Raw genomic sequence first — 26565 nt, forward strand, 5'->3', positions numbered from 1 at the left:
TGTGGTGAAGAAGGCGCAACAGCATCTATAGCATTTTGCTACACCCGCAATAACATCTGCTAAATATGTGTATGTGACCAATAAAATTTGATTGACCGTTAATTAACAAACACGTTTAGCATCTCCTGGCTTCCACGCATAGCCTACAAGTCACTGATGCAGACCTTTGGAACATCTACATTAACATTTTACAATAACATTTTCAAAAGTCTAATAAATCCATTATTTATTTTAGACAGATCTAAAGAAACATGACATGAAGAAAAAGTAGTCTATTTCAGAAGAACAGAATAACATAACTTGAGTTGTCCTTATGTTAGGCCCTGATCTGGCCATGCCATATGGCTGATGGCTACACTACTTAATTTAGCAGACAATATTTGCTTAGAATTCAATGGCACTCGTTTATAGTATGAAGAATACAATTGAACATTGCTGAATGAATTAGAAAGGATATTTTCGCCAAACGATTTCCGAGTGACTGCGCACATGCTGCTATTCTGTGTTGCGTGTTTAACAAAGAAACAGGTCCTACTATATGCTTAATTTAGAGTTATGTAATACACTTTAGTTGTTACACAAACACTAGGCTATATGTTTTGATTTTTAATACATTCTAAGGCTGCATGATGCGACTCATGAGGATTTGAAAAGAAGTGACATGAAAGTCATGAACTCTGCTTTGTTTCTTGTGCAGGCTGCACACACTTCATCAGTCTCTCATTCACAATTTGACTAGCACTTGATAATAGTCTCTTCAGGACTTGAAATTCTACGGCGGCATCCCCCCTTTGCGGCAGTAATGTACCCTAAAATAATAAAAAAATATATATAAAATCGGCCAGTAGTCATTGGGCTGAAAATAATAATAATAATTTCCTTCTCCCGGCAGCTAATTGCCGTGCTCCGAAGCACCTCTCACTCACATGGCTCTCTCATACAGTGGGGAGAACAAGTATTTGACACACTGACGATTTTGCAGGTTTTCCTACTTACACAGCATGTAGAGGTCTGTAATTTTTATCATAGGTACACTTCAAATGTGAGAGACGGAATCTAAAACAAAAATCCAGAAAATCACATTGTATGATTTTTAAGTAATTCATTTGCATTTTATTGCATGAAATAAGTATTTGATACATCAGAAAAGCAGAACTTAATATTTGGTACAGAAACCTTTGTTTGCAATTACAGAGATCATACGTTTCCTGTAGTTCTTGACCAGGTTTGCACACACTGCAGCAGGGATTTTGGCCCACTCCTCCATACAGACCTTCTCCAGATCCTTCAGGTTTCGGGGCTGTCGCTGGGCAATATGGACTTTCAGCTCCCTCCAAAGATTTTTTATTGGGTTCAGGTCTGGAGACTGGCTAGGCCACTCCAGGACCTTGAGATGCTTCTTACGGAGCCACTCCTTAGTTGCCCTGGCTGTGTGTTTCGGGTCGTTGTCATGCTGGAAGACCCAGCCACGACCCATCTTCAATGCTCTTACTGAGGGAAGGAGGTTGTTGGCCAAGATCTCGCCATACATGGCCCCATCCATCCTCCCCTCAATACGGTGCAGTCGTCCTGTCCCCTTTGCAGAAAAGCATCCCCAAAGAATGATGTTTCCACCTCCATGCTTCACGGTTGGGATGGTGTTCTTGGGGTTGTACTCATCCTTCTTCTTCCTCCAAACACGGCGAGTGGCGTTTAGACCAAAAAGCTCTATTTTTGTCTCATCAGACCACATGACCTTCTCCCATTCCTCCTCTGGATCATCCAGATGGTCATTGGCAAACTTCAGACGGGCCTGGACATGCGCTGGCTTGAGCAGGTGGACCTTGCGTGTGCTGCAGGATTTTAATCCATGACGGCGTAGTGTGTTACTAATGGTTTTCTTTGAGACTGTGGTCCCAGCTCTCTTCAGGTCATTGACCAGGTCCTGCCGTGTAGTTCTGGGCTGATCCCTCACCTTCCTCATGATCATTGATGCCCCACGAGGTGAGATCTTGCATGGAGCCCCAGACCGAGGGTGATTGACCGTCATCTTGAACTTCTTCCATTTTCTTATAATTGCGCCAACAGTTGTTGCCTTCTCACCAAGCTGCTTGCCTATTGTCCTGTAGCCCATCCCAGCCTTGTGCAGGTCTACAATTTTATCCCTGATGTCCTTACACTGCTCTCTGGTCTTGGCCATTGTGGAGAGGTTGGAGTCTGTTTGATTGAGTGTGTGGACAGGTGTCTTTTATACAGGTAACGAGTTCAAACAGGTGCAGTTAATACAGGTAATGAGTGGAGAACAGGAGGGCTTCTTAAAGATAAACTAACAGGTCTGTGAGAGACGGAATTCTTACTGGTTGGTAGGTGATCAAATACTTATGTCATGCAATAAAATGCAAATTAATTACTTAAAAATCATACAATGTGATTTTCTGGATTTTTGTTTTAGATTCCGTCTCTCACAGTTGAAGTGTACCTATGATAAAAAATTACAGACCTCTACATGCTTTGTAAGTAGGAAAACCTGCAAAATCGTCAGTGTATCAAATACTTGTTCTCCCCACTGTATATCTCAATTCTTATTAGCCGCTAATGCAGTCACTTGATTGGGTCCTTCTCACAGGCATCTCAGCACCGAAGTAGGCTACACGTGAAGACTGACATGTCGGGGACGAAACTGCACGCATCCTTCTTATTAAATTCCGAGGTGCATATTTAAGATGTTAGAAGACCTATCCACATTTACTTTTCGTCAGCCAACATGAGTAGGCCTAACGAACAGCAAAAGCACTAGCCTATGTCAATCTACTATCCCCCATAGTACAAAAGTTGACCTTTTCTATTCTGTGAGAGAAATAAATACTCCAAACATACTCTGGGACAGTTGTGGAATGCGATAGATACCAAATTAATACAGCCACTCGCATATTATATTTTTTTTTAAAGCAATGAGGCTGACGCAACAGATCAGAACATTTATCTTAAAGGTTTGATAAACTATTAGGCTATTTCTTAACATTATAAGCGCAGCAATGCGCACACAGCTGTAGGCTATACGTGTGAATGTTCCAAAATGCAATCAAATAGCGGTAAAACACCGTTCTCAAAAGTGACCGCAAATGTGATTATGCATGTAATACTTTATAATTAACAGGTGCATTTTTATGGCGAAAATTATCATCTCTAAACTTGGCTCACACACCACCTATGTACGCCAGTTAGGCTCTACACCGGTTGTAAAGCGTACTAATGTGCTCCATTTTAAGAAGTTATTTGGCCACTTTAGTGGCATAATGGGCTTGGTTACATGAGATGGGCAACTGATTTGAAAAAGTAGCACAAAAAAATGCATGCACTGTTTCTTGCCTTACTGCACACGCTGGGCATCATTCACAAGTGATACGCTAATGTCACCCATCAGACTATTCTTAATTTAATCTTGAACTAAATAATATATCAAATTTGTTTTGATTTAGAATGGACCACTATCAAGCACCTGTCTCGGAACAGGGGCAGGGGGAAAAAATACATGTCATCTATGCACTTAAATAGCGAATGGAGGACGCGTCCCATAGTGCATTTTCATGCCAGCCAGGTAGGCCATTGTCCTGTTGTAAAACAAAGCAAAGTCCATAATATTAGGAAAGTTGAGAAATAAATATAGTAGGCCTAGCCTATAGACAGCTGATGGGATCCTCTTTTTAATAAAGGCCATCAAAACAATGTTGTGCAACATGAATTCATGGGCTCTCATGAAGTGTTTGATTCGATTTTTCATCACATTTGCATCGATGTCAGAGTGATTGGAGTGACAATAGAGTGCTGAGTAGCAGGCAGTTACCAAGTTTGGTAGGCTACTAATGACAGTCAGCAGCATCAGAGCTTGGAGAACCCTAGTTACCGTGACAAAATGGTCACGAGGAATTGCTCGTGAGCTCCTCAAAGTCTGTTGGCTACTGGAGTGAAACCTGCTTTTGCATGCCCAGTCATTGCGCAACAAATAGCAATTCTGAACGCTATCGCGTGTTAACTTTGGTGGCCACGATTTTAAAAGGAGCTATTTTTATTTCTCAATCTCAACTCGTAATTAAAGCGCGCCTCCCATTCGGGCGTGTAGGCTATAGCCTGCCTAGCGTTGACTACCAGCGCGTCACCCACCACTTTGCAATGTGTGCTTGAGGCAGTGGAATTGTTTGAAACCTGAACGATTTACTTTACTTCAAATAATGAGGCATGTCTTACTTTGCTTCAAAGTAGCCTTGCGAAAAATCCATCTGTAGAAACATGGAGGCAATTATTTTATAAAGACTTCCTCATGCCATTAACCAGCATTTCTCTCCTGTTCTATTGATTTTCATATCAACTTCATTTTGTTGTCCAGAAGCCAAAGCTACAATCCTAGTCATATTAGCAACCTATCATTGCAACAACCATTAGATTTCCCCTCTTTCTACATTTCTAACAGAGATTTTTATCTCTGTCACAACTGTTCGCATTAGGTTAAGAGCGGTGCTTTCCGCAAATTGCATTTTGGCAAATGTTTGAAAATGTTTTATTAGCTGCTTCATCACAGAGGTTGCATGTTCAACAATGGACTATAGCCTTTTGAACTGTTAGACGATAAGGCTTGCCATTGTTGCATGTTCCCAGTAAGCTCTGAATGAAGAATGTTCGGTCCGTGTATGCATGCATGGTATCAGAGAGGAAGAGGCAAAGCGAGAGGTTTTTCTTTCGCCAAAATCTGACCAGAATAAGCCCAATAGGTTTCTATGGGCTTGTTTTGGGCCTAAGCTTGTTACCTGCCTTCCCGCCTAGGGCCGACTTCCATTGTTAGCGCGGAAACATAAGCATCGCGTCATTATATACAGATCTCAAATAGTACTTTTCTGTTGGTCACGTCATTTTACTGTTTTGGAAAAATTTAACCGTTTGTTGACCGGCAACAAAATTTAGTCGGCAGCAAAATGTACACATTTCCAGCCCTAGTCCTGATGTCGGATATCGTGTAGGGCTTGGAATTGATGTGGCCGGTGTGGGGCGGGTGTGACTCCAAAGAACTGACCCGTGCAAGAATGCTATCTCTAGTCCGACTCCTAGGCCTGAACCTTCCCTCCATTTGGATTAGTGGCTCTCTGAAGCACCATTGCCTGCAGATGGCGGCTTGGGAAACATGTCATTTTGATTTGGGAGAGAGAGCGCACAGGGAGGGAGGATGAGTTGGCAGGAAGGACTTAAGCATCTCAGGTTGTGATGCTCTACACAGGGCCTGCTATTTGAGTCTGCCTGCCCTGCCCTGCCCTGCCCTTCCACACACACACACACACACACACACACACACACACACACACACACACACACACACACACACACACACACACACACACACACACACACACACACACACACACACACACACACACACACACACACACACACACACACACAGCTACACTACCACTTATCTGTTCCCGTTAAACCAGGGCAGGAATTGCCCTGCAGGGCAGGGCCACCCACGGTGTGGGTACTTCTTTTGGCATTACAAACATGCTTACGCACACATAGCACACATGCTTACCCTGCCATTTCCTAACCAGTTCACAGCAGCAGTTGTGTGGAGAGGCACTGGCTTGTAACATCTATATTGACCTTAGCCAAATGCAGTCTAATCCCCATCCCTGTACAGTGGAGGGCCAAGCCAAACTCACCAGACCAAACGGAGACCAAGATGCATGGGGATGGAGCTGGGTTTGCATGGGGATGTGGCCGGGGTACAGGGCTACGGCTGGGGATGGGGATGGGAATAGAGATGTGGCTAACACCAGGGATGTGGTTGGGGCAGAAAGTCTGGAGCTGGGCATGGGGATAGTGTTTGGGATAGAGCTGGCGCTGGGTGGCTGGTGCTTTGACTGAGGATGGGGCTGGGCGCTGGCACGAGGTTCATACCTCCGTTGAGGCTGATTTAGTGTGATGGCTCCTGTCCATAGCTGTTTATTCAACTCCACATGGAGGGAGGAGACTGTCCTTTAGATGTTTATGTCTGGTTCATGTTCTAAAAATACCTCACTGTAGAGCTACCGTACCTATGTAATATGCGGCCGATTACGGGCTAGGAAAGCAAATGAGAAAGCCAAGACATTCATTAATGCTATGTTCCAATAACTTCCTCTTGAAAGGCTCCTGTGTTACATTATAGGAATTACTCTTGAAAACGCCAATCAAATTCATCAGGAAACAAGCTAGCAGCAACCCTTGAACTTGTTAGCCTGTATCCCATCTTCTCCAATTTGGTTGATGGTACTACACTGTAAAGCATTAGCCTACATGTTTCTAACCAAAATGTAAATAGTCGTACATGGATGTACGACTATTTACATTTTGGTTAGAAACCTAGATTAAGTATCAGAGAAACTATTTAACGTAATGGGAGTATCGACGTTGCTGCCAGTGATTTTCTGAGGAGTCCCTCCATTCATCATTTCAATCACTGTACGCTAAACTTATCCATTTCTTCCCTATTAGTCCATCAGATGAAGTCTGCTTCCCAAATGGCACCTTATTGCCTTTACAGTGCCCTACTTTTGACCAGATTAGTACACTATAAAGGGAATAGTGTGCCATTTGGAACCTAGACTAAGCGGTCCAGTCCGGTCTGCATCCAGTCCAGGCTGAGTGATTAAATGGCTGTTTTAATGATATCCTCTGTGTACCAGGCCCTGCAGTCATTACATCCACTCATTACTCCACTTCCCTTATTAACTCAGGACCCCTGCCTCTCTGCCTACATCGGGGCTCATTTGAGCCGAGCTCCAGTATAGAATCACAGCTTTGTATGTATAATCTCCTAAAGACGAAACCCCCAACTCTGTATCCGTTACGCTTACACGCATGCAGACACACAAGCAAGCAAACACACACACAACACTGTACCCCTCTAATTCAGACCTCCGTGTCCGCTCCAAACGCCCCCTCATCCCTTCTTCCCTTTTCTCTGCCATGGCTTCTTAACCCGTCCTGTGTGGCCCTACCTCTCTCTAGTATCAGGTCTGGATATCAGTCCCTGGCTCCCTCCGCTGGGAGATAGGGAGGGAACCCAGGAAAAAAAAACACACACACACACACACACACACAGAGCAGGTTCAGGTCAAGCCACCCTTCCTGTTTGGTTAAGTAACCAGGGACCGGTTCTGTCTGAGAGTTCACAGTACAGTTTGAGGAAACACTACTCCCTAAATACTCTCTATTGTTACAAATACAGCGTGACACTTCCTCACACATGCATTGAAACGCCAACTCCAAGTGTGTGTGCGTCCTTAAGAAACAGTATTTTTGTAAGCTCCAGTGATGTCGAGGGAAGTTATTTCATTTTGAGGCCCTTTTTTTCACCCATTCCCACTTCTTCCTCAAAGCTTCAAAGCATGTAGAAGAAGTGTGTGTGTGTGTGTGTGTGTGTGTGTGTGTGTGTGTGTGTGTGTATGTATATATATATATATATATATATATATATATATATATATATATATATATATATATATATATATATATATATATATATATATATATATATAAAGTAAATTTGTGAAAATGTAATCATTGTCAACACACTGTAGAAAAGTTTAGGAAAGGTTTTGTTTTGAAAGATGGCAAACATAATCAACTCTAAGTGAATGGTGAGTAGGGCTGTTACGGTGACTGATAAGGATGACCGGTCAAATGTATTTTCAGCAGCTAACCGATTAACAGTTAGCATCCCTAAAATCAGGACATGTTTTTCTACGCAACCTGACCCACCTGCATAGAATTGTTCCCGAGAGCCGATCAGTGACCCGCCAAATAACACATTTCATTAATTGTTTTTATGATTCCAGAGTAGTAGGCTATTATTCCCCTTCCTGCATGAATTAATTTGTCTGCATGTCTACATTTGGATAAAAGGCTACTCAAACCTTTACCGGCGTACCGTTTTTGGACATATGGCCTGCATATGGTCTAAATGCACGAAAGCCTGAATTAACCTAACAATTAACTGATATTAAACTGAATTTACCTATCGTAAACAAATACCTGCTTGCACTTTTTGCTGGCTGTATATCCATCTACTGGCTTGTTGTCATTGTCCAAAATGACACAAAAATCCTTCCAAACCAGGTGATTTTTTGCGGGTCAACCGCTGGGAACCGTTGGTATCCAACCTGATGCAGGACTCTACCACACAGCCAGCAGAGAATGACTAGCTAGCAGTTGAGTGTTGTTGGATAGTGGGACCTCTATTACCTTCTCAATTTCGAGGGCTTTAGCTGCGATGGCTTGAGAGCGCCGTGTCTTGAAGTTGGCCTTCTGTGTCTGCTCGGTCTCATCCTTGGCCGGCACGGTGTCCTCAGGCTCTGCTAGCAGGGCTGGGGTGGGGTCAAGTTCCTCCTGGCAGGGTAAAGGTTAAAGCTAATGGGTTAGAGTGCCAGGCAGGACACAGCAGTTCAAATGGCTTAAATGATTCAGGTTTCAAATTCAAAGCGTGTGAGGGCAACACTGATTAGAGTCAACGAGGTTGTTGCTGTCATTTTTTCCCAGCACATCAAACGCTTTAATATGCATGCAGCATCTCAACAGTGATCTAGAATGTTTCTCCTTCAACATCTTTGATCAAAGACCGTCGACAGCTGAAGACGAAGGCCCACGCCCACCGACGTCAGCGCATCATATTGCATCATTTAGTGTTAAAAGGGAAATGAGACACAATACATAACATCTCTGAGTGTCAATTTGAACAAGAGGAGGCCTTTTGTGACCGCGTTAGCATCGAAAACAAACGACTTTTGAAACGCGCATTACTTTTAGTTTACAGAATCCAGAAAGCTTTCATCCATGGCAAGGAAATGGGTCATGCATGGTGAACGCAGTCTTCATCTATCGTGACCTCATCAGACCACATGAAAGAGACAGGCCACTTAAGGTACATCAACTGTTCCTCTGCGATGTGGTTTCTAGAATGAATGACATGAACAGGGATTTGCAACAGATTCCATACACCATGACAGGGCAATGAATTGTGTTGATAAATTATGTATCCATAGGAAGGTATGTGAAATGTGATGGTCAGACAATGTTGAAACGATGACACAAAAGAAAAATAGCCTGTATGGTAACAAATCGGACTTCAACTATGTATCGAGTCTCATGGACTTCCATAATCCAACCAAGTGATGTAAAACAGTTGTGCAGGTCTTAAGAGATTCTTCTACCTTTTAGGACTAGTATAACGCTAGTAAAGGGTATGCTACTACTATGACAGGTAGCCTATCGTTTTGATATAGGCCTAATGAATGAATGATCCTATCAACTGAGAGGCTGAGCTGAAATCAGGAGCAGCGAGCTACGTCTTACATAGTTACGCAGTCGTACCTTGATTGAGACAGCGCTGTGTGGAGAACCGTCTATGGAGGCACTCTTTGTGTGGCCTAGCAACCTGGGCTGATCTGTGGAGTGAAGGAGAAGAGGAATGAAGGAGACGGGGGACAGAAGGAGAAAGAGAAAAAGGAGACGAAAGATATAGAAACAGTCAAACAGAAACACTCGCAACTCATGCATACACAGTAAACTAAGAAGCATTGTAAAACAAAAAGGAAACGTTTAAGAAAAAGGAGGGCACTCAAAATAAAAATCAGGGCCACCAGGCGCAGTACAATTCCATTTAAATCCTCTCAGTATTAAAAACACACTGGGGAACTACCACCACTTATTCTATATTGTCCTCCACCGTGCAATCACTCATTGCACTCTTACAGTAAACAATGGATAGGACACGATGCTATGGGACTGACGACAAGCAAAGCCCAGACAAATCGCTGTTAATTTTACGTTCTTGTTGGAATAGCTTGCACAATAGCGGTCGACAAATTCAGCTGTGACTAAATTGAAATATTGTGCTCCGCCGGCTCCAATATGTCTATAAAAAAACAAATATGGCTGGGTGGAAATGTTTGTTTTCATTCCCATGGCGATGAGACTGAGCCAAGGTGAAATTAAAAACACACTTCTTCCAGGAAGTTATGAAAAAAATTCCAAGTAACCCATGAAAAAGTAGTTTGTTAGTTCAAAATGCAGCAACATTTGAAATTTATTGAGTGCTGGATTTCCTATGATACTATTAACAGATGATTCTTTGAATGAGAGATGTTTACTTGGGCAAAAATGTTTGTAGGCTGAATTTATAATAAAATGGATATTTGCCGTGTTAAAAGAACAGAGTAGCACAGACATAGAACTCTCTGTCTATGACAGACCAGGCCTTTGCATGTTGAGGAAAACCTGGTAACTTGGAATGACACTCACTCGCCAGACACACTGAATCTGTGGAGAAGAAACTAGGCTGCTGTTTAACTTAAATGATTAGGGACAGATGCTCATGAATTGCAAATCCAGAAGAGGAGCATCCAGAAGATTGTGTGTGTTCCATCAAAGAGAAACGTAATGACATTAGTTAAACAGCAGCAAAGGAATCTAAGCAGATTAAACATCAAACCTCGCTAACAGGTAATGAATGAATGAAAGTCAGAAACAGAACCCTGCGGATAAGACTAATCCCTACCAACAGTCAATGTATTAGAGCAGGGGATTTCTGCCAGCTTAAATTGGCTAATTGTTTTTGTGTGTTATCAATCCAAACAAAGAAAAGTTAGGATATATGGTACAGTCTAATCATTAGGGCTGGGAATTGCCAGGGACGTCACAGTAGGATATCATGATACTCACGATTCTATATGTATTGCGATATCGAGACCGCAGTTTTATTGCGATTTGATGTTCCAAATACATTGCTTACTATATAGTATGTCTGCTGCAGAGAGACAAGGGACCGTGAGAGAAAATTTGTTTTAAAAATCAGTAATGGAAGTTAAAAAAGTGCTAAAAACATGTTGGCTCACTATTTCATAAGAAGATGGAGAACAAGCTATATGATGTTAAATACTAGAGGTGTTGCACGGGTACAGCATACACACACATTTCTTATTTTACAAATCGATACTTGGAGTCAAAGTATCAATATAATATTTGACCAAAATAATATTGTAAACATATTCAGTTTATGCCCATCCACTACTAATCATGAAAGCTAGGCTATCCTTCACCAAAATATTGTGGACACATGCTCTTCAAAACATCTCATTCCAAAATCAAGGGCATTAATATGGAGTTGGTCCCCACTTTGCTGCTATAACACCCTCCACTCTTCTTGAAAGGCTTTCCCTTTCCACTAGATGTAGGAACACTGCTGCGAGGACTTCCTTCCATTCAGTCACAAGAGCTTTAGTGATGCTGGGTCTTGTGCTGAAGTCGCTTCCTGAGGCAGTTTGCAACTTGGTAGTGAGTGTTGATTTTTTACATGCTTCAGCACTTGGCGGTCTTGTTCTGTGAGCTTGTGTGGCCTACCACTTCATGGCTGATCCGTTGTTGCTCCTAGACGTTTCCACTTCACAATAACAGCACTTACAGTTGACCGGGGCAGCTCCAGCAGGGCATACATTTTACAAACTGACTTGTTGGAAAGATGGCATCTTATGATGGTGCCACGTTGAAAGTCACTGAGCTCTTCAGTAAGGCCATTCCACTGCCAATATTCGTCTTTGGAGATTGCATGGCTGTGTGCTCGATTTTATACACCTGTCAGCAACGGGTGTGGTTGAAATAGCTGAATCCACGAATTTGTCCGCATACTTTTGTATATATAGTGTAGAATAGTCTTCTTCAAGAGGTACTTGAAAAATACTATTTGGGAACTAAAAACCTGAACCATAACCTATAGGCAGCAGGCTTTCTCTAAGCCATTGTACTCCAAATGCTCACTCAGAGACATTGTACAGGATTCTCTATAGTAAAACTAGGCCTACAAGACCCTGTGCTGTACAATGTCTCCGAGTGAGAATTTGGAGTACAATGGCTTAGAGAAAGCCTGCTGCCTATAGGTTATGGTTCAGGTTTTTAGTGTGGTGTGCATTCCTTATCGTCCCTCCCAAACAGTTTCTTTCTGTGCACTTTGATGTGTTGACCTAGCCAAATTAGTGTTCCAGAAAGGGGTGGAGGGACAACCGTTTTCTACCTGTTTTACTGCATCTTCAAAAGGGGATAGAATATGCAGCCCAAATATAGGGGTGGGGGGGGGGGGGGGGGCTTCTTCAGGCTAAACTGAAAGCTTCCTCTGTGCTCTCTTTACGCAGTAGCATAATGGAGGAACATAAGGGCTTTAAAACCCCTCTGCAGTGATTATGAGAAAGGACTTCTTCAGTCAAAAAACAACGTGTGAAATGGCTGCATTAGACATGGGGATATTTAAGGACACTCCCTGTTACTTTCCTTTATTCTCCTACTATCCCAATATTCGCAATCTCAAAATCTCCTCACTTCAATTGAAGGTAGGCCTAACTTAACCCACGCAGATTCCTGGTTAATCCACATAGAGAAAAGGTAATAGTTGTCTTTTTACTTTCCCAGGTTGTCCATTGAGGTCAGAAGACCTCTATGACAAGGGAGACCTGGCAAGACCTGACTGAATCCTTTTGACGCTCATAAAGAAAGTTAGGCTACAACATAATGGTATGCTCAAAGGGGAAGGTAATGGGACTGGGAGTGAGTGCTGGTTTGATCTTGAAGACATCTGCTAGCTCAGTGCGCAAGCCAAGCAAAGGTTAGACCTTGAATCAAAAGCCAAATCACCTCAATGAACAAGGCTATAGCCTTATAGAACCTGCGTGTGTGTGTGTGTGTGTGTGTGTGTGTGTGTGTGTGTGTGTGTGTGTGTGTGTGTGTGTGTGTGTGTGTGTAATTAAAAATGTTCCAGCACCTCCATTTAATACACACCTCCACTGAAAACAGATGCTCCTCTCAGAGAGCGGCCGGGCCTCTACATATTAGTTTTAGCATCTCTTCAAAACGTGCCAATTTTCTTTTAGGGATATGAAGTGCAGACTTACCAGGCTCTCTGCTCTGGCTGTGAGGCTCTTCTTTATACCCTGGAGAGGGGCGAGAAAGAAAAAAGGTCACCAAAATGACTGACAGCTGATACAAACACCAAGGTTACAGTATCCACACTAGTGGACGCACGTCCTTTACATTGCGTCATTCCAAGTGATATGCTAAAATGGACACTGGAACAGAGCCAGACTCTAAAGTGATTGATTAAAATGTGATATTATTAAATCATTGACAGCTGAACTAAATGCCTCAGTAGAGAAACCAAAGGAGACTTAGGATGCTTCCCTATGAGACCTGGTCAAAATAAGTGCACTATATAGGGAATATGGTGCCATTTGGGTTGCAAAATTACTCTTCTGATGGTAGGGGAAGCCCTTCTGGTCCCTGTCTGGGGAGTAGCTCCTTCTGCTGGTGTTGGACCCGGAGCGCATGAGAACGGAGCCTGTTATTGCCGGAGTATCCCTTCTGATGGGAGAGCGGTCCCGTAATCTACTGTAGGAGTCCCCGGCAGGGCTTGCAGGGTAGGGGCCCAGGACCCTCCGCCTGATACCCTCAGGGTTCTCCCTGAGAAAACAGAGAGAGCGAGAGAAGGGGATTCAAGGGCCCATCCATTCAGGTCCACTCAATGACAGAACCAAAGCCACGGCTCTACACACGATGAGCGCCTGGATTCTAATTACCTCTAAGTGTATAGTGAAAGAAGAAAACCACTTGATATGAAAAAATTCAGTTGCTGGACTTAGAACAAAATAAGTAGTGCCTTGGATCTTGAAAAACAGTATACAACAACTGAAGTCACCGTGTCAGTCCATTGGTGCTTGGCACTTGGTCTATTAACTAAGTGCACTAGAAAGAATGGGTCTACCCTCGGCCAAAGTACATGAGGCCCTACCTCAGGTTGGGGTAGGCTGGAGACACGGTCCTCGAGAGAGGAGCTATCACTTGAACTCTGCTGCTGGGGTGGGAGCCCACTCTGCTGCTGTTCCTAAAATTTCAAAATAAAAACAGACTTTGGTAACACTTTACTTGACACCCTGCGTCATAACCATGTCATAATATGTCAACAGCTGACATAACCTGTCATTGCTGGACTTAGAACAAAATAAGTAGTGCCTTTTATCTTGAGAAACGGTATACAACTGTCATTCCACTGCTACATCCGCAATAATCTGATAAGCACATGTATGTGACCAATACAACTTGATAACACATTTAGACCGGTTGTGACATGGATTGCGTTATTTTATGGCTGGTTAAGACACCTACATAAGAGTGTCAAAACCCACAAAACCACACCAGGCAAAACATTTCATTACACGACAGCCTACTTGTCAACAGTATGTTTGTTAAATAACCTTTTCTGAAGTGGACCGTATTAAATCATCATTGTAATTGTGCATTGGGTTAGGTCAGACATGCACCGAAGCCAATGCTCTGTTGCTGACAACTGCGTTGAACGCAGGAGCAGATTTCAGGTACAGGACAAGACACCCTCTTTTGATTTATGACTGACATAAGGGCATGTATGTGATAGGCATATCTGGCTTATTTGATGAAATCTGTCATAATGCTTCATGACAGTGTCAAAGTGTATTTTCTTAGTCCAAGTAGAGTGACAGGATCGTCATAATGCTTCATGACAGTGTCAAAGTATATTTTCTGCAAGTTAATTAAAATATGATGAAAAAAACATGACAAAATAATTAATTACAACAGCAACGGACTTAAGAAACAAACTTTCAGAATTAAAGGAAACTTCTTGGCAGGGAAAAAACACATTTGAATAAATGTGGGTTTTGACACTTATGTACATGTCATTATCAGCCATAAAAAAAAAAAAAATGTAACAGCTGTAAATATCGTGACAGTGTTATGACCATATTATGACAAGTTATTTGTATTTATTATGGTTCCCCATTAGCTGCTGACTCTTCCTGGGGTTCGGCAAAATGAAGGTAGTTATAAAATTTCAAAAACATTACAATACATTCATTACAGAATTCACAACACACTAAGTGTGTGCCTTCAGGCCCACACTCCACTACCACATATTTACAACACAAAATGCATGTGTCTGTGCCTATGTTTGTGTTGCTTCACAGTCCCCGCTGTTCAATAAGGTGTATTTTTATCCGTAAAAAAAAAAAATGATTCTACTGCTTGCATCAGTTACCTGAAGTGGAATACAGTTCCATGTGGTGATGGTTCTATGTAGTACTGTGCGCCTCCAAAAGTCTGTTCTGACTTGGGGACTGTGAAGAGACCTCTGATGGCATGTCTTGTAGGGTATGAATGGGTGTCTAATCTGTGTGCTAGTCGTTTAAAACAGACAGCTCGGTGCTTTCAACATGTCAATGCCTCTCACAAATACAAGTAGTGACGAAGTCAATCTCTCCTCTACTTTGAGCCAGGAGAGATTGACATGCATATTATTAATATTAGCTCTCTGTGTACATCCAAGGGCCAGCCGTGCTGCCCTGTTCTGAGCCAATTGCAATTTTCCTAAGTCCCTCTTTGTGGCACCTAACCACACGACTGAACAGTATTACAGGTGTGACAAAACTAGAGTCTGTAGGTCCTGCCTTGTTGATAGTGCTGTTCAGAAGGTTAAGCAGCGCATTATTATGGACAGACTTCTCCCCATCTTAGCTACTGTTGTATCAATATGTTATGACCATGACAGTTTACAATCCAGGGTTACTCCAAGCAGTTTAGTCACCTCAACTTGTTCAATTTCCACATTATTTATTAACATATTTAGTTGAGGTTTAGGGTTAATTGAATGATTTGTCCCAACCAAATACAATGGTTTTAGTTTTTGAAATATTTAGGACTAACTTATTCCTTGCCACCAATTCTGAAATTAACTTCAGCTCTTTGTTATGTGTTGCAGTCATTTCAGTTGCTGTAGTAGCTGACATGTATAGTTTACGCCAAGCCTGTGGCATGACGTTAGTAAAGATTTACTTTTTTCAAGGGGCCTAGACAGCTGCCTTGGGGATTTCCTGATTCTACCTGGATTATGTTGGAGAGGCTTCCATTAAAGAACACCCTATGTGTTCTGTTAGATGGGTAAATCTTTATCCACAATATAGCAGGGAGTGTAAAGCCATAACACAAGCTTTTCCAGCAGCAGACTATGATCAATAATGTCAAAAGCCACACTGAAGTCTAACAAAACAGCCCCCCCAATCATCAATTTCTCTAAGCCAATCATCAGTCATTTGTGTAAGTGCTGTTCTTGTTGATTGTTCTTCCCTATAAGCGTGCTGAAAGTCTGTTGTCAATTTGTTTACTATAAAATAGCATTGTATCTGGTCAAACACAATTTTTTCAAAAACTATACAAAGGGTTGGTAACAGGCTGATTGGTCAGCTATTTGAGCCAGTAAAAGGGGGCTTTACTATTCTTAGGTAGCAGAATGATCGTTGCTTCTCTCCAGGCCTGAGGGCACACACTTTCTGGTAGGCTTATTTTGAAGATATGGCAAATAGGAGTGGATATATTGTCCACTATTATCCTCAGTAATTTTCCAAATTGTCAGACCCCGGTGGCTTATCATTGTTGAAAGACAATACGTTTTTCACTTCTTCCACACTCAATTTACGGAATTCAAAATTACAATTATTGTCTTTCATAATTTGGTCAAATATACTTGGATGTGGTGTCAGCATTAGTTGCTGGCATGTCATGCCTAAGTTTGCTAATCTTGCCAAAAAAAAAAAAAAAAAATCAAGGACATTCATGTCAGCTGTGTTATTTGGAAAGACCTCAAGCCATGAGGTCGAAGGAATTGTCCATAGAGCACTGAGACAGGATGGCGTCGAGGCACAGATCTGGGGAAGGGTACCAAAAAATTTGTCTGTAGCATTGAAGACCCCCAAAAACACAGTTGCCTCAATCATATTTTAAATGGAAGAAGTTTGGAACCACCAAACTGAGCAATCGGGGGAGAAGGGCCTTGGTCAGGGAGGTATATATTAAACAAATTTACAACAGACTTTCAGCACGATTATCTGGTCTGATTAAACCAAGATTGAACTTTTTCGCCTGAATGTCAAGCATCACGTCTGGAGGAAACCTGGAAGCATCCCTACGGTGACGCATGATGGTGGCAGCATCACGCTGTGGGGATGTTTTTCAGTGGCAGGGACTGGGAGACAATTCAGGACCTATGCAAAGATGAACGGAGCAAAGTACAGAGAGATCCTTGATGAAAACCTGTTCCAGCGCGTTCAGGACCTCGGAAGGTGAACCTTCGCCCCAGTCTAACAGGATAACGACCCTAAGCACAAAGCCAAGACAATGCAGGATTGGCTTCGGGAACAGTCTTTGAATGTCCATGAGTGGCCAAGCCAGAGCCCGGACTTGAAACCAATCGAACATCTCTGGAGACCTGAAAACAGCTGTGCAGCGACACAAACCATCCAACTTGACAGAGCTTGAGAGGATCTGCAGAGAATAACGTGAGAAACTCCCCAAATACAGGTGTGCCAAGCTTGTATCATCATACCCAAGGAGACTCAAGGCTGTAATTATTGCCAAAGGTGCTTCAACAAAGTACTAAAGTAAAATTTTAATTAATACATTTGCAAAAAATTATATTAGGCTGTAACGTATTTTTTGGGGAAAAAGCCAAGGGGTCTGAATACTTCCCAAATGCACCCTATTAGAGGTTGACGAATTATGATTTTTCAACACCGATACAGATAATTGGAGGACCAAAAAGAGCCGACAACGATTAATCGGACGATTTTAAATATATATACACACATATATACAGTTGAAATCGGAAGTTTACATACACCTTAGCCAAATACATTTAAACTCAGTTTCACAATTTCTGACAGTTAATCAAAGTAAAAAAATTCAGCTTTTATTTCTTTCATCACATTCCCAGTGGGTCAGAAGTTTACATACACTCATTAGTATTTGGTAGCATTTCCTTTAAATTGTTTAACTTGGGTCAAACACTTCCGGTAGCCTTCCACAAGCTTCCCACAATAACTTGGGTGAATTTTGGCCCATTCCTCCTGGCAGAGCTGGTGTAACTGAGTCAGGTTTGTTGGCCTCGTTGCTCTCACACGCTTTTTCAGTTCTGCCCACAGATTTTCTATAGGATTGAGGTCAAGGCTTTGTGATGGCCATTCCAATACCTTGACTTTGTTGTCCTTAAGCCATTTTGCCACAAATTTGGATGTATGCTTGGGGTCATTGTCCATTTGGAAGACCCATTTGCGACCAAGTTTAAACTTCCTGACTGATGTCTTGAGATGTTGCTTCAATATATCCACATAATTTTCCTACCTCATGATGCTATCTATTTTGTGAAGAGCACCAGTCCCTCCTGCAGCAAAGCAGGACCTCATGGAGGTCAGGGAGAGAGGGCTAAGGGCCCAGGGATTGCCTTTGCGATGGGGGTTCGAGGGCAACACTGTCCTTTCTGGTTAGGACAGCGGGAGGAAGGTCTGGCGAGGGTGAGTTTAACCTGACCAGAGCCCATCCAACCATCTATAGCAGGTCACGGTAAATTTATCCTGGCCATTTGGAAGGCCAATTTGCCTTTTGGTCCATGGACAAAAATAATAACGGATTTGTCTTTGTTAATCAGGTACTTAGCTACACTGATGTCACCTGGGAGCCTCTCATTGCTAGCTCTGTAGCTTTGATGATTTGAATTGCTGTATCCTAGTCAATAGGTTTGTTAGCATGCTCAGCCAAGATCTTTGCGTTGTATGCTGCAGCAGGTTCGCCATGTTGAGCGCGCAGCTAGCCTGGCCACAAGCCAGATAGGCCTTCTCCAGGCAAGTCAAATTTAGCCACAGCCAACCACCTCTTGCAGCTCACAATTGATTTCTGACCATTGGAACGTTGCTTTGGCTGGTGTGATGTCTCACTTTTCTCCCTCTCCATGGACATTACAGTTGAGAACTGATCCTCTTTTACAGCCAGCTAGAACTTCTTAGGCAGTATCTGCTGTGCTTCTTCTCCATAGCGTCCCGGTGCGCAGTACAGGCACATCAAAGGTCAGACTGGGATCTGCTACAGACACTCTCTTAGGTGACAGTACAGGGACCAGATGGAGGCAGACCGTTTGCGGCGCAAGTGTGTGTTTCTTCTTTCCCCGTGTACACACTTGGTTCAGCAGACACTGTCACCATACAGGGACCACCTACAGAGGTTGTGGTTAACCGTTTGCGGTGCAAGTGTGTCGCTTCTTTCTCCTTGTGGTACACACTTCCCGTATTTATAGCACCCTGACGGTTAATCTCAACAACTGTTCAGAGGAGACTGCATGAATCAGGCGTTTTGGTTCCAACCACTGTGTCTTCGTGAGACGCAGAGTAGGTAAACGGATGATCTCCACATGTGTGGTTCCCACCGTGAAGCATGGAGGAGGTGTAATGTGTGTGGGTGCTTTGTTGTTGACACTGTCTGTGATTTATTTAGAATTCAAGGCACACTTAACTGCATGGCTACCACAGCATTCTTCAGCGATACGCCATCCCATCTGGTTTGCGCTTAGTGGGACTATCATGTTTTTCAACAGGAGAAGGATCCAACACACCTCCAGGCTGTATAATGGAAAGGGGGATACCTAGTCAGTTGTACAACTGAATGCGTCTTTGACATTTAACCCAATCCCTCTGAATCAGAGAGGTGCGGGGGGGCTGCCATAAATCGACATCCACGTCTTCGGCGTCCGGGGAACATTGGGTTAACTGCCTTGGTCAGGGACAGAACGACAGACTTCTACCTTGTCAGCTAATGGCTATTTGACCAAGGAGAGTGATGGAGTGCTGCATCAGATGACCAGGCCTCCACAATCACCCGACCTCTACCCGATTGAGATGGTTTGGGATGAGTTGGACCGCAAAGTGAAGGAAAGGCAGTCAACAAGTGCTCAGCATATGTGGGAAATCCTTCAAGACTGTTGGAAAAGCATTCTTCATGACGCTGGTTGAGAGAATGTCAAGAGTGTTGCAAAGCTGTCATCAAGGCAAAGGGTGGCTACTTTGAAGAATCTAAAATATATTTTGATTTGTTTAACACTTCTTTGGTTACTACATGATTCCATATGTGTTATTTCAGAGTTAATGTCTTCACTATTATTCTACAATGTAGAAAATAGTACAAATAAAGAAAAAACGTTGAATGAGTAGGTGTGTCCAAACATTCGACTTGTACTGTATGTCTTTTTTTTTTTTTTTACCCAATAGGTGCTCTTCTTTGCGTTGGAAAACCTCCCTGGTCTTTGTGGTTGAATATGAACCCAGTGATCAACCTTACAAATAATTGCATGTTTTGGTTACAGAGATGAGGTAGTCATTCAAAAATCATGTTAAACACTACTATTGCACACAGAGCCCATGTAACTTATGTGTAACTTATGTGACTTATTATGTGACATTTTTACTCCTGCTTATTTAGGCTTGCCATAACAAAGGGGTTGAATACTTATTTACCCAAGAGATTTCAGCTTTTCATTTTTAATTGTTTTGTAAATTACGAAAAACATAATTCCACTTTGATAATATGGATGTATCGTATGTAGGCCACTGACCAAAACATCTCAATACAATCAATTTTAAATTCAGGGCTGTGACAACAAAAATGTGGAAAAAAGGGGTGTGAATACTTTCTGAAGGCACTGTATGACATGCATTATCTGAATTAGGCCACAGAATCATACCTACGGAGGAACGGCTTCTGTGGAGGAATTTTCTAATGTCTTTGAACTTCCGAGTTGGTTTAACGTTAGACCAGAGCAAGCTAACAAGCTTGTGTGTGCAGAGCAGCACTATAATTAAAAACACGTCTTACCTTTTTGTAGTTAATAAATCCAATGTGAAACGTGATAACTATAGTATCCCTACCTAGCATTGAAAAAGTCAATTCATTCTTCTCTAATTAAAACATCTCTCCCTAATTTCTGAATTACACTTGTAACGTTGTCAGTAGGCTACAGTTAACCTATGCTTCAGAGGGGAGGAGTAGGTAGACTACACACACACACCCACTGGCAAAGATTTCCAGCTGGCAGGCAGACGCTGGATGGAATAAGTTTGAGTGACAGAGTGAAAGCTTTGCAAAGGCTCGTTATTGTGATTTTTGTGGGATTGGAAAAAAATGCCCGGAGCATAAAATAACGTTAGTAACCAGTGGCCAGCGAAGAGTCCAAATCTGAATCACATCCACGCACTATGGCGAGAGCTGAAAACAGCAGTTGGCGGAGGGCACTCCTCAAACGTTGAAGAATTAGAGTAGTTTGCTGCTGAAAAGTAGGCCAAATTAACAATAAAAAGGTGCTGTAAGCACAGTGATGGGTACAAGAACCATTTGTCTGTAGTTATCTTGGCCAAAGCCTGTGCAACCAAATACTAACTCGGGGGCACCAATAATTCTGCCCATGACGTTTGTCTTTATTTTTGAAATAATAAATTGTAAACTTAAAAATGTACTAAAGTACATTTGGTTTTGCAATGTTGAAAATCTAAAAGGTGTGGAGACCAAAAGTCTTTTCAATTTCAACTTATTTTTCAAGAAATTGTGAATTAGTTAATGTCCAGGTAGCAGATAATGGACCTTACTTGGTTCTAACTTGAAAAAGTATGTTAATTTACAATAGTACAATTTATTCTCCCCGCATATAAAAACCACAAAGAAAGCCCAGAATGCAAGACGTGAATCATAGAAATTACTAAAGGTGGAGTACTCTTTCTCTCTCTCTCTCTCTCTGAGGACCATGCCTTAGGACTACCTGGCCTGATAACTCCTCGCTGTCCCCAGTCCACCTGGCCGTGCTGCTGCTCCAGTTTCAACTGTTCTGCCTGCGGCTATGGAATTCTGACCTGTTCCCCGGACGTGCTACCTGTCCCAGACCTGCTGTTTTCAACTCTCTAGAGACAGCAGGAGCGGTAGAGATACTCTGAATGATCGGCTATAAAAAGCCAACTGACATTTACTCCTGAGGTGCTGAGCTGTTGCACCCTCGACATCCACTGTGATTATTATTATTTGACCCTGCTGGTCATCTATGAACATTTGAACATCTTGGCCATGTTCTATTATAATCTCCACCCGGCACAGCCAGAAGAGGACTGGCAACCCCTCATAGCCTGGTTCCTCTCTAGGTTTCTTCTTAGGTTCTGGCCTTTCTAGGGAGTTTTTCCTAGCCACCGTGCTTCTACACCTGCATTGCTTGCTGTTTGGGGTTTTAGGCTGGGTTTCTGACTTTGAGATATCAGCTGATGTAAGAAGGGCTTAATAAATAAATGTGATGATTTAGGATGAACGGCGAAAATAAGGTCTGTGGTAAACACAGGTTTAGGACGTCATACGTTTTGTTGATTTAAGAGTAAGTAATTTAGGAATGTTTTCTTGGGGTGCTCGAAGTTACTATTATATGCGTTTATGGAATTAAGAAATAGGTAACACACTGCCTTTAAGAAAAGTGCAAAGATGCCAATATATTTGGCCGCAACTGTATAAATGAACCAACCAGCGGCACCTGGTTTTCATGACCCCTGCTTGAACTTCGAGGGCCATGTCCCAAAACAAAGATCAGGCCTAACAAGGCCTCCAGCATTTACGCCCCCCAGGCCAGTTTGAAGTAGCCAAGGCTCAGCCTGCCAAATAAAGTTAATTACCACCGTTGCAGTGAGTGATCCTACATCTGCAGTGCTTCTACATCTGCATTGCTTGCTGTTTGGGGTTTTAGGCTGGGTTTCTGTACAGCACTTTGTGACTTCTGCTGATGTAAAAAGGGCGTAATAAATACATTTGATTGATTCCTCCTTAAAAACTCACCTTTCCATAAAGAAAGCTATGAAAAAGGAATTCTGTGGTCACTATACATAAAATGTCACCTTTTGAAGAAAATTCCTAGTTGTAATGGTTGATTAAGTAGGTCTATAGCTGCATCTTCAAAGCCGTTCTTCCAAGCATAGGAACAGGTTCTCTAAACGCAGGTTATATCCTTACAAACCAAAGAGAAGAAAACACGCTGATCTGAGAGCAAGAATAACCCCCCAAAAAACAGTCAGAGCAAATGGGTGTCATAGTCCCACCTGCAATAACAGGAAAACTAAACACTAGCTCTTTCAGGTCCAGGAAGAAAGACAACTGCAGAATACCAGAGGGGGAAAAGGAGACCGTGGCCTGACTAAGCTAGAAAGTACTCAAGAGGTTCTGAGAGAGTGTCTCTCTACAAGGTCAGCATCCTAAATGGGCACCCTATTCCCTATAGTGCACTACTTTTGACCAGAGCCTCTACACAGGGAATACGTTGCCATTTGGTGCTCAGCCTCCCTCTACAAGGTCATGCCGTTAAAGCCAATCCATTACATGGAAAGCGTTACACAAACAAATTAAACATGAAATTAACTCATTTTGAAAACAAAATAACATGAAACCCAATATCAATCTAGGTAATTGGTTTTAGTCATAAGGTTATTACAGCCAATGCCTCCCTCTCATCTTCCTGAATAGTGAAATCAATAATATATCATTGCAATCAGCCCTGTGCACAAATTTAATATGAGTGCACTTAATGGGATTCCCCTTTCACTCATTATCTGCTATCGTCGCATGAGGTCAAGAGCTCCACAACGGAGCGGATTGAGCAACCCACCCGCCACCGCCCACCTGCCTCTATTGCAAAGGCACACCTGCAGTGTGCACCCCCCCCCCCCCCCCTCAAAACGTATGTGTGGGAGTCTAGTGAAGGCCCATGAACAGCAGCCCCCAGGCCCAGGACTCTGTCTTGTGTTGAGGGGAAAGGGATAAGGGTGTGGTGCTGGAGAGGCCTTGCTGTTCGTCTGGTGTCTGGCCACCTCAGTTTTCGACACCTCCGGCCAGGCGAGAGAGACCCAACAAAGAGTTCCTGACCGCTGCTTCCTGTGGGCTACACTGCAAGGGTGAGGCCTCCAGTCAACCTCCTTGCCACACTAATGGCGGAAAAATGGACCCAGATGCCCGCCTGCTGCCCTGTCAAAACCACACCATGAGTCTCTCTTTTAGGCTCCATTGCAGCTCCCTGGACTTGTAGGCAATGACATTGGTGAACCGACTCGAACCAACGTGGGAGACAGAATTGCAAATGTCGGTGATAAATATGCGAGGTGTCATACTATGGATCCTAAAAATAATTGGACTGGTTGCGGTAATGAAGGAAGAGGTGAGAAATCAGACCGTAGTTAGCTTGCACTCCCACAGAAGACAGCATAGAGAGCATGTACGCCGTACAGAGAGTCTGAGGATAGCCGAGAGTGTGGTGGAGGTTGTCTGGCTGGAGAGGGAGTGGTTAGCGGCCCAGATGGTTTTCCTGTGGGGGTTTAGCCTTGTTGGCTCAATGAGTTGACACTGGTGCCCTTTGTCCCTGTCTGGAGTCTGGTATGACACTTGGGTAGGAGTGAATGGGGAGGGGTGGGTCTTGGCCTGTGAACTGTTGGCACTCTGTATTGGGTCACTGCTAGACGGCTGTCTTGGCAGCACAGGGGCAGAGCAGATCCACTGGCTTTAGCTGTGCTCTGTGTGGGGTCGGGCTGACAAGCGCCCCAAGGCAAGGAGTCTGGTGGTTGATAAGTGGAATATGGTATGAAACGAGAGCCAAGAACCTCCTCTCAGTCTTTCCCGCCCAATCCCTCAGAGACAGGTTGGCAAATTCGCTTCAGTGTATTTTCAATCCCTCTTCAAAAATCAGTGACTGTGCGATATATGTCAAATGTAATATCTTGAGTGGGGATTTACACTGAGTACACAAAACATTAATAACACCTGCTCTTTCCATGACAGATTGACTAGGTGAAAGCTATGATCCCTTATTGGTGTCACTTGTTAAATCCACTTCAAACCAGTGAAGATGAAGGGGAGGAGACAAGTTAAAGAAGGATTTTTAAGTCTTGAGACATGGATTGTGTATGTGTGCTATTCAGAGGGTGAATGGGCAAGACAAAAAATGTAAGTGGCTTTGAACGGGGTATGGTATAAGGTGCCAGGTGCACCGGTTTGTGTCAAGAACTGCAATGCTGCTGGGTTTTTCACGCTCAACAGTTTCCCGTGTGTATCAAGAACGGTCCACCGCCCAGAGGACATCCAGCCAACTTGACACAACTGTGGGAAGTATTGGAGTCAACATGGGCCAGCAACCCTGTGGAACGTTATCAATGCCTACCGAGCTGCAATAATTAAAAGCAATAATTTCAGAGTTGAATTAATGCTACAAGTTGTGCTCTACACAAAGACACATACATGATATGAAAAATGCTGCTCAAAAACGTGGTTAGAGAGGCGAGCCAACAACCAGCAAATCCTAGATGCCATTGCCTACCGCTGTGCCCTTGAGCAAGGCACTTAACACCCAACAACAGCAGCTCCCAGGTGGCAGCCCCCCGCACCACTCCAAAACCTGTATATACTTGTGTCTTTCGGAGGGGACCTCGTGTGCAATTGACCAATAAAGGTATGGTGGCTTCAGAAATGTAGAACTCTGCTGCCATCCGGTGGTTCATACCACCACAGTATTTTAAAACAGGTCATTAACAAAGTATTACTCAACGTCTCTCAATCTTATAGATGTGGTCAAGCCTGATTTACCTCATCTCTCCTTGACGGCCCATCTGAGAATCAACTCTGGATCCCCTGTAGCATGGATCCCTGTAGTCCTCCTGCATACAAAGATAGTGTATGTGTTGAAATTTGTGTGAATAATACAGACTGCTGAAAAAAATAAAAATACTGATAATCAACATACATTCAACAGCTAGGATACCGCCTAAATGGTCCGTTTTATATTAGTCCAACTGCAAAGAAAGTAAACTAAATCTTAGTTTTCTGAGATCAATATGACAATGGTCATTATAAAGCGTCACCAACCTGTCGGGGAGATGGGGAGTTCCTCCCTCGGATGCTCCCTACCACGTCACCGTGGTATCCACGATCACTTCCTGTGTGAATGTTGTCGCTAGGGTATCCTCTCTGGTCATCGTCATGAAAACTTTGAATGCCACCATACCGCTTGGTTTCATATTCAAATTCGCGGTCGTATTCTTGCTCCGGTCTTGTCACAGCCGTCCTCCTCTCGACAACATTCACAACTCTCTGGTACATTCCCTAAACAAAAAAACATCACGACATGGATTAGTTCCTTTCAAAAACACAAGTGCAGAGAGACAATCTACTCTATGCATGAACAAATAAGTTATACATCTCTTTACATTGACAACTCCATGAAGGATGGTCGATGGCCTAATAAACACTCGTGTGATGACAGCACATACGTGAACATAATCTTCATCGTCTGCCAAAAGAGTGCATTGTGCAAAGTGCTAGAATGACCAGTCACTTACCGCTCTCTCTGAAATAAGCTCATCGGTGGCCTCTCCGATTCGGCTTCGGTCTCGCCTGTATGCCACTGCAAGTAAGCGACAACAAGCATACAAATCACAGCCTTGACAATAATTAACACAGAGGGACGCAAACTAAAATGTGTTAATTTGTTTTATTTTACTAGGCAAGTCAGTTAAGAACAAATTCTTATTTTCAATGACGGCCTAGGAATAGTGGGTTAACTGCCTGTTCAGGGGCAGAAAGACAGATTTGTACCTTGTCAGCTCGGGG

The 26565-nt window shown here is 43.0% G+C and overlaps 1 protein-coding gene across 2 annotated transcripts in view; it reads right to left on the bottom strand.

Annotated features, from left to right (window-relative positions):
* Nucleotides 1–26565, bottom strand: part of LOC139540340 (periphilin-1-like) — a 38892-nt gene that overhangs the window by 8668 nt on the left and 3659 nt on the right. The window contains exons 3-10 of one of the 2 annotated variants that reach the window (XM_071344097.1): nucleotides 26295–26359; nucleotides 25822–26058; nucleotides 25543–25613; nucleotides 13838–13930; nucleotides 13298–13509; nucleotides 12945–12983; nucleotides 9379–9452; nucleotides 8254–8397 (exon numbers count right to left, since the gene is read on the bottom strand). In XM_071344097.1, the coding sequence (XP_071200198.1) occupies nucleotides 8254–8397; nucleotides 9379–9452; nucleotides 12945–12983; nucleotides 13298–13509; nucleotides 13838–13930; nucleotides 25543–25613; nucleotides 25822–26058; nucleotides 26295–26359 (935 nt within the window). The remainder of the gene's footprint in view (nucleotides 1–8253; nucleotides 8398–9378; nucleotides 9453–12944; nucleotides 12984–13297; nucleotides 13510–13837; nucleotides 13931–25542; nucleotides 25614–25821; nucleotides 26059–26294; nucleotides 26360–26565) is intronic. The other variant, XM_071344098.1, reaches the window with a different exon arrangement.

Source organism: Salvelinus alpinus, chromosome 15, assembly GCF_045679555.1.
Source record: "Salvelinus alpinus chromosome 15, SLU_Salpinus.1, whole genome shotgun sequence".
In the NCBI taxonomy this organism is placed as follows: domain Eukaryota; kingdom Metazoa; phylum Chordata; class Actinopteri; order Salmoniformes; family Salmonidae; genus Salvelinus; species Salvelinus alpinus.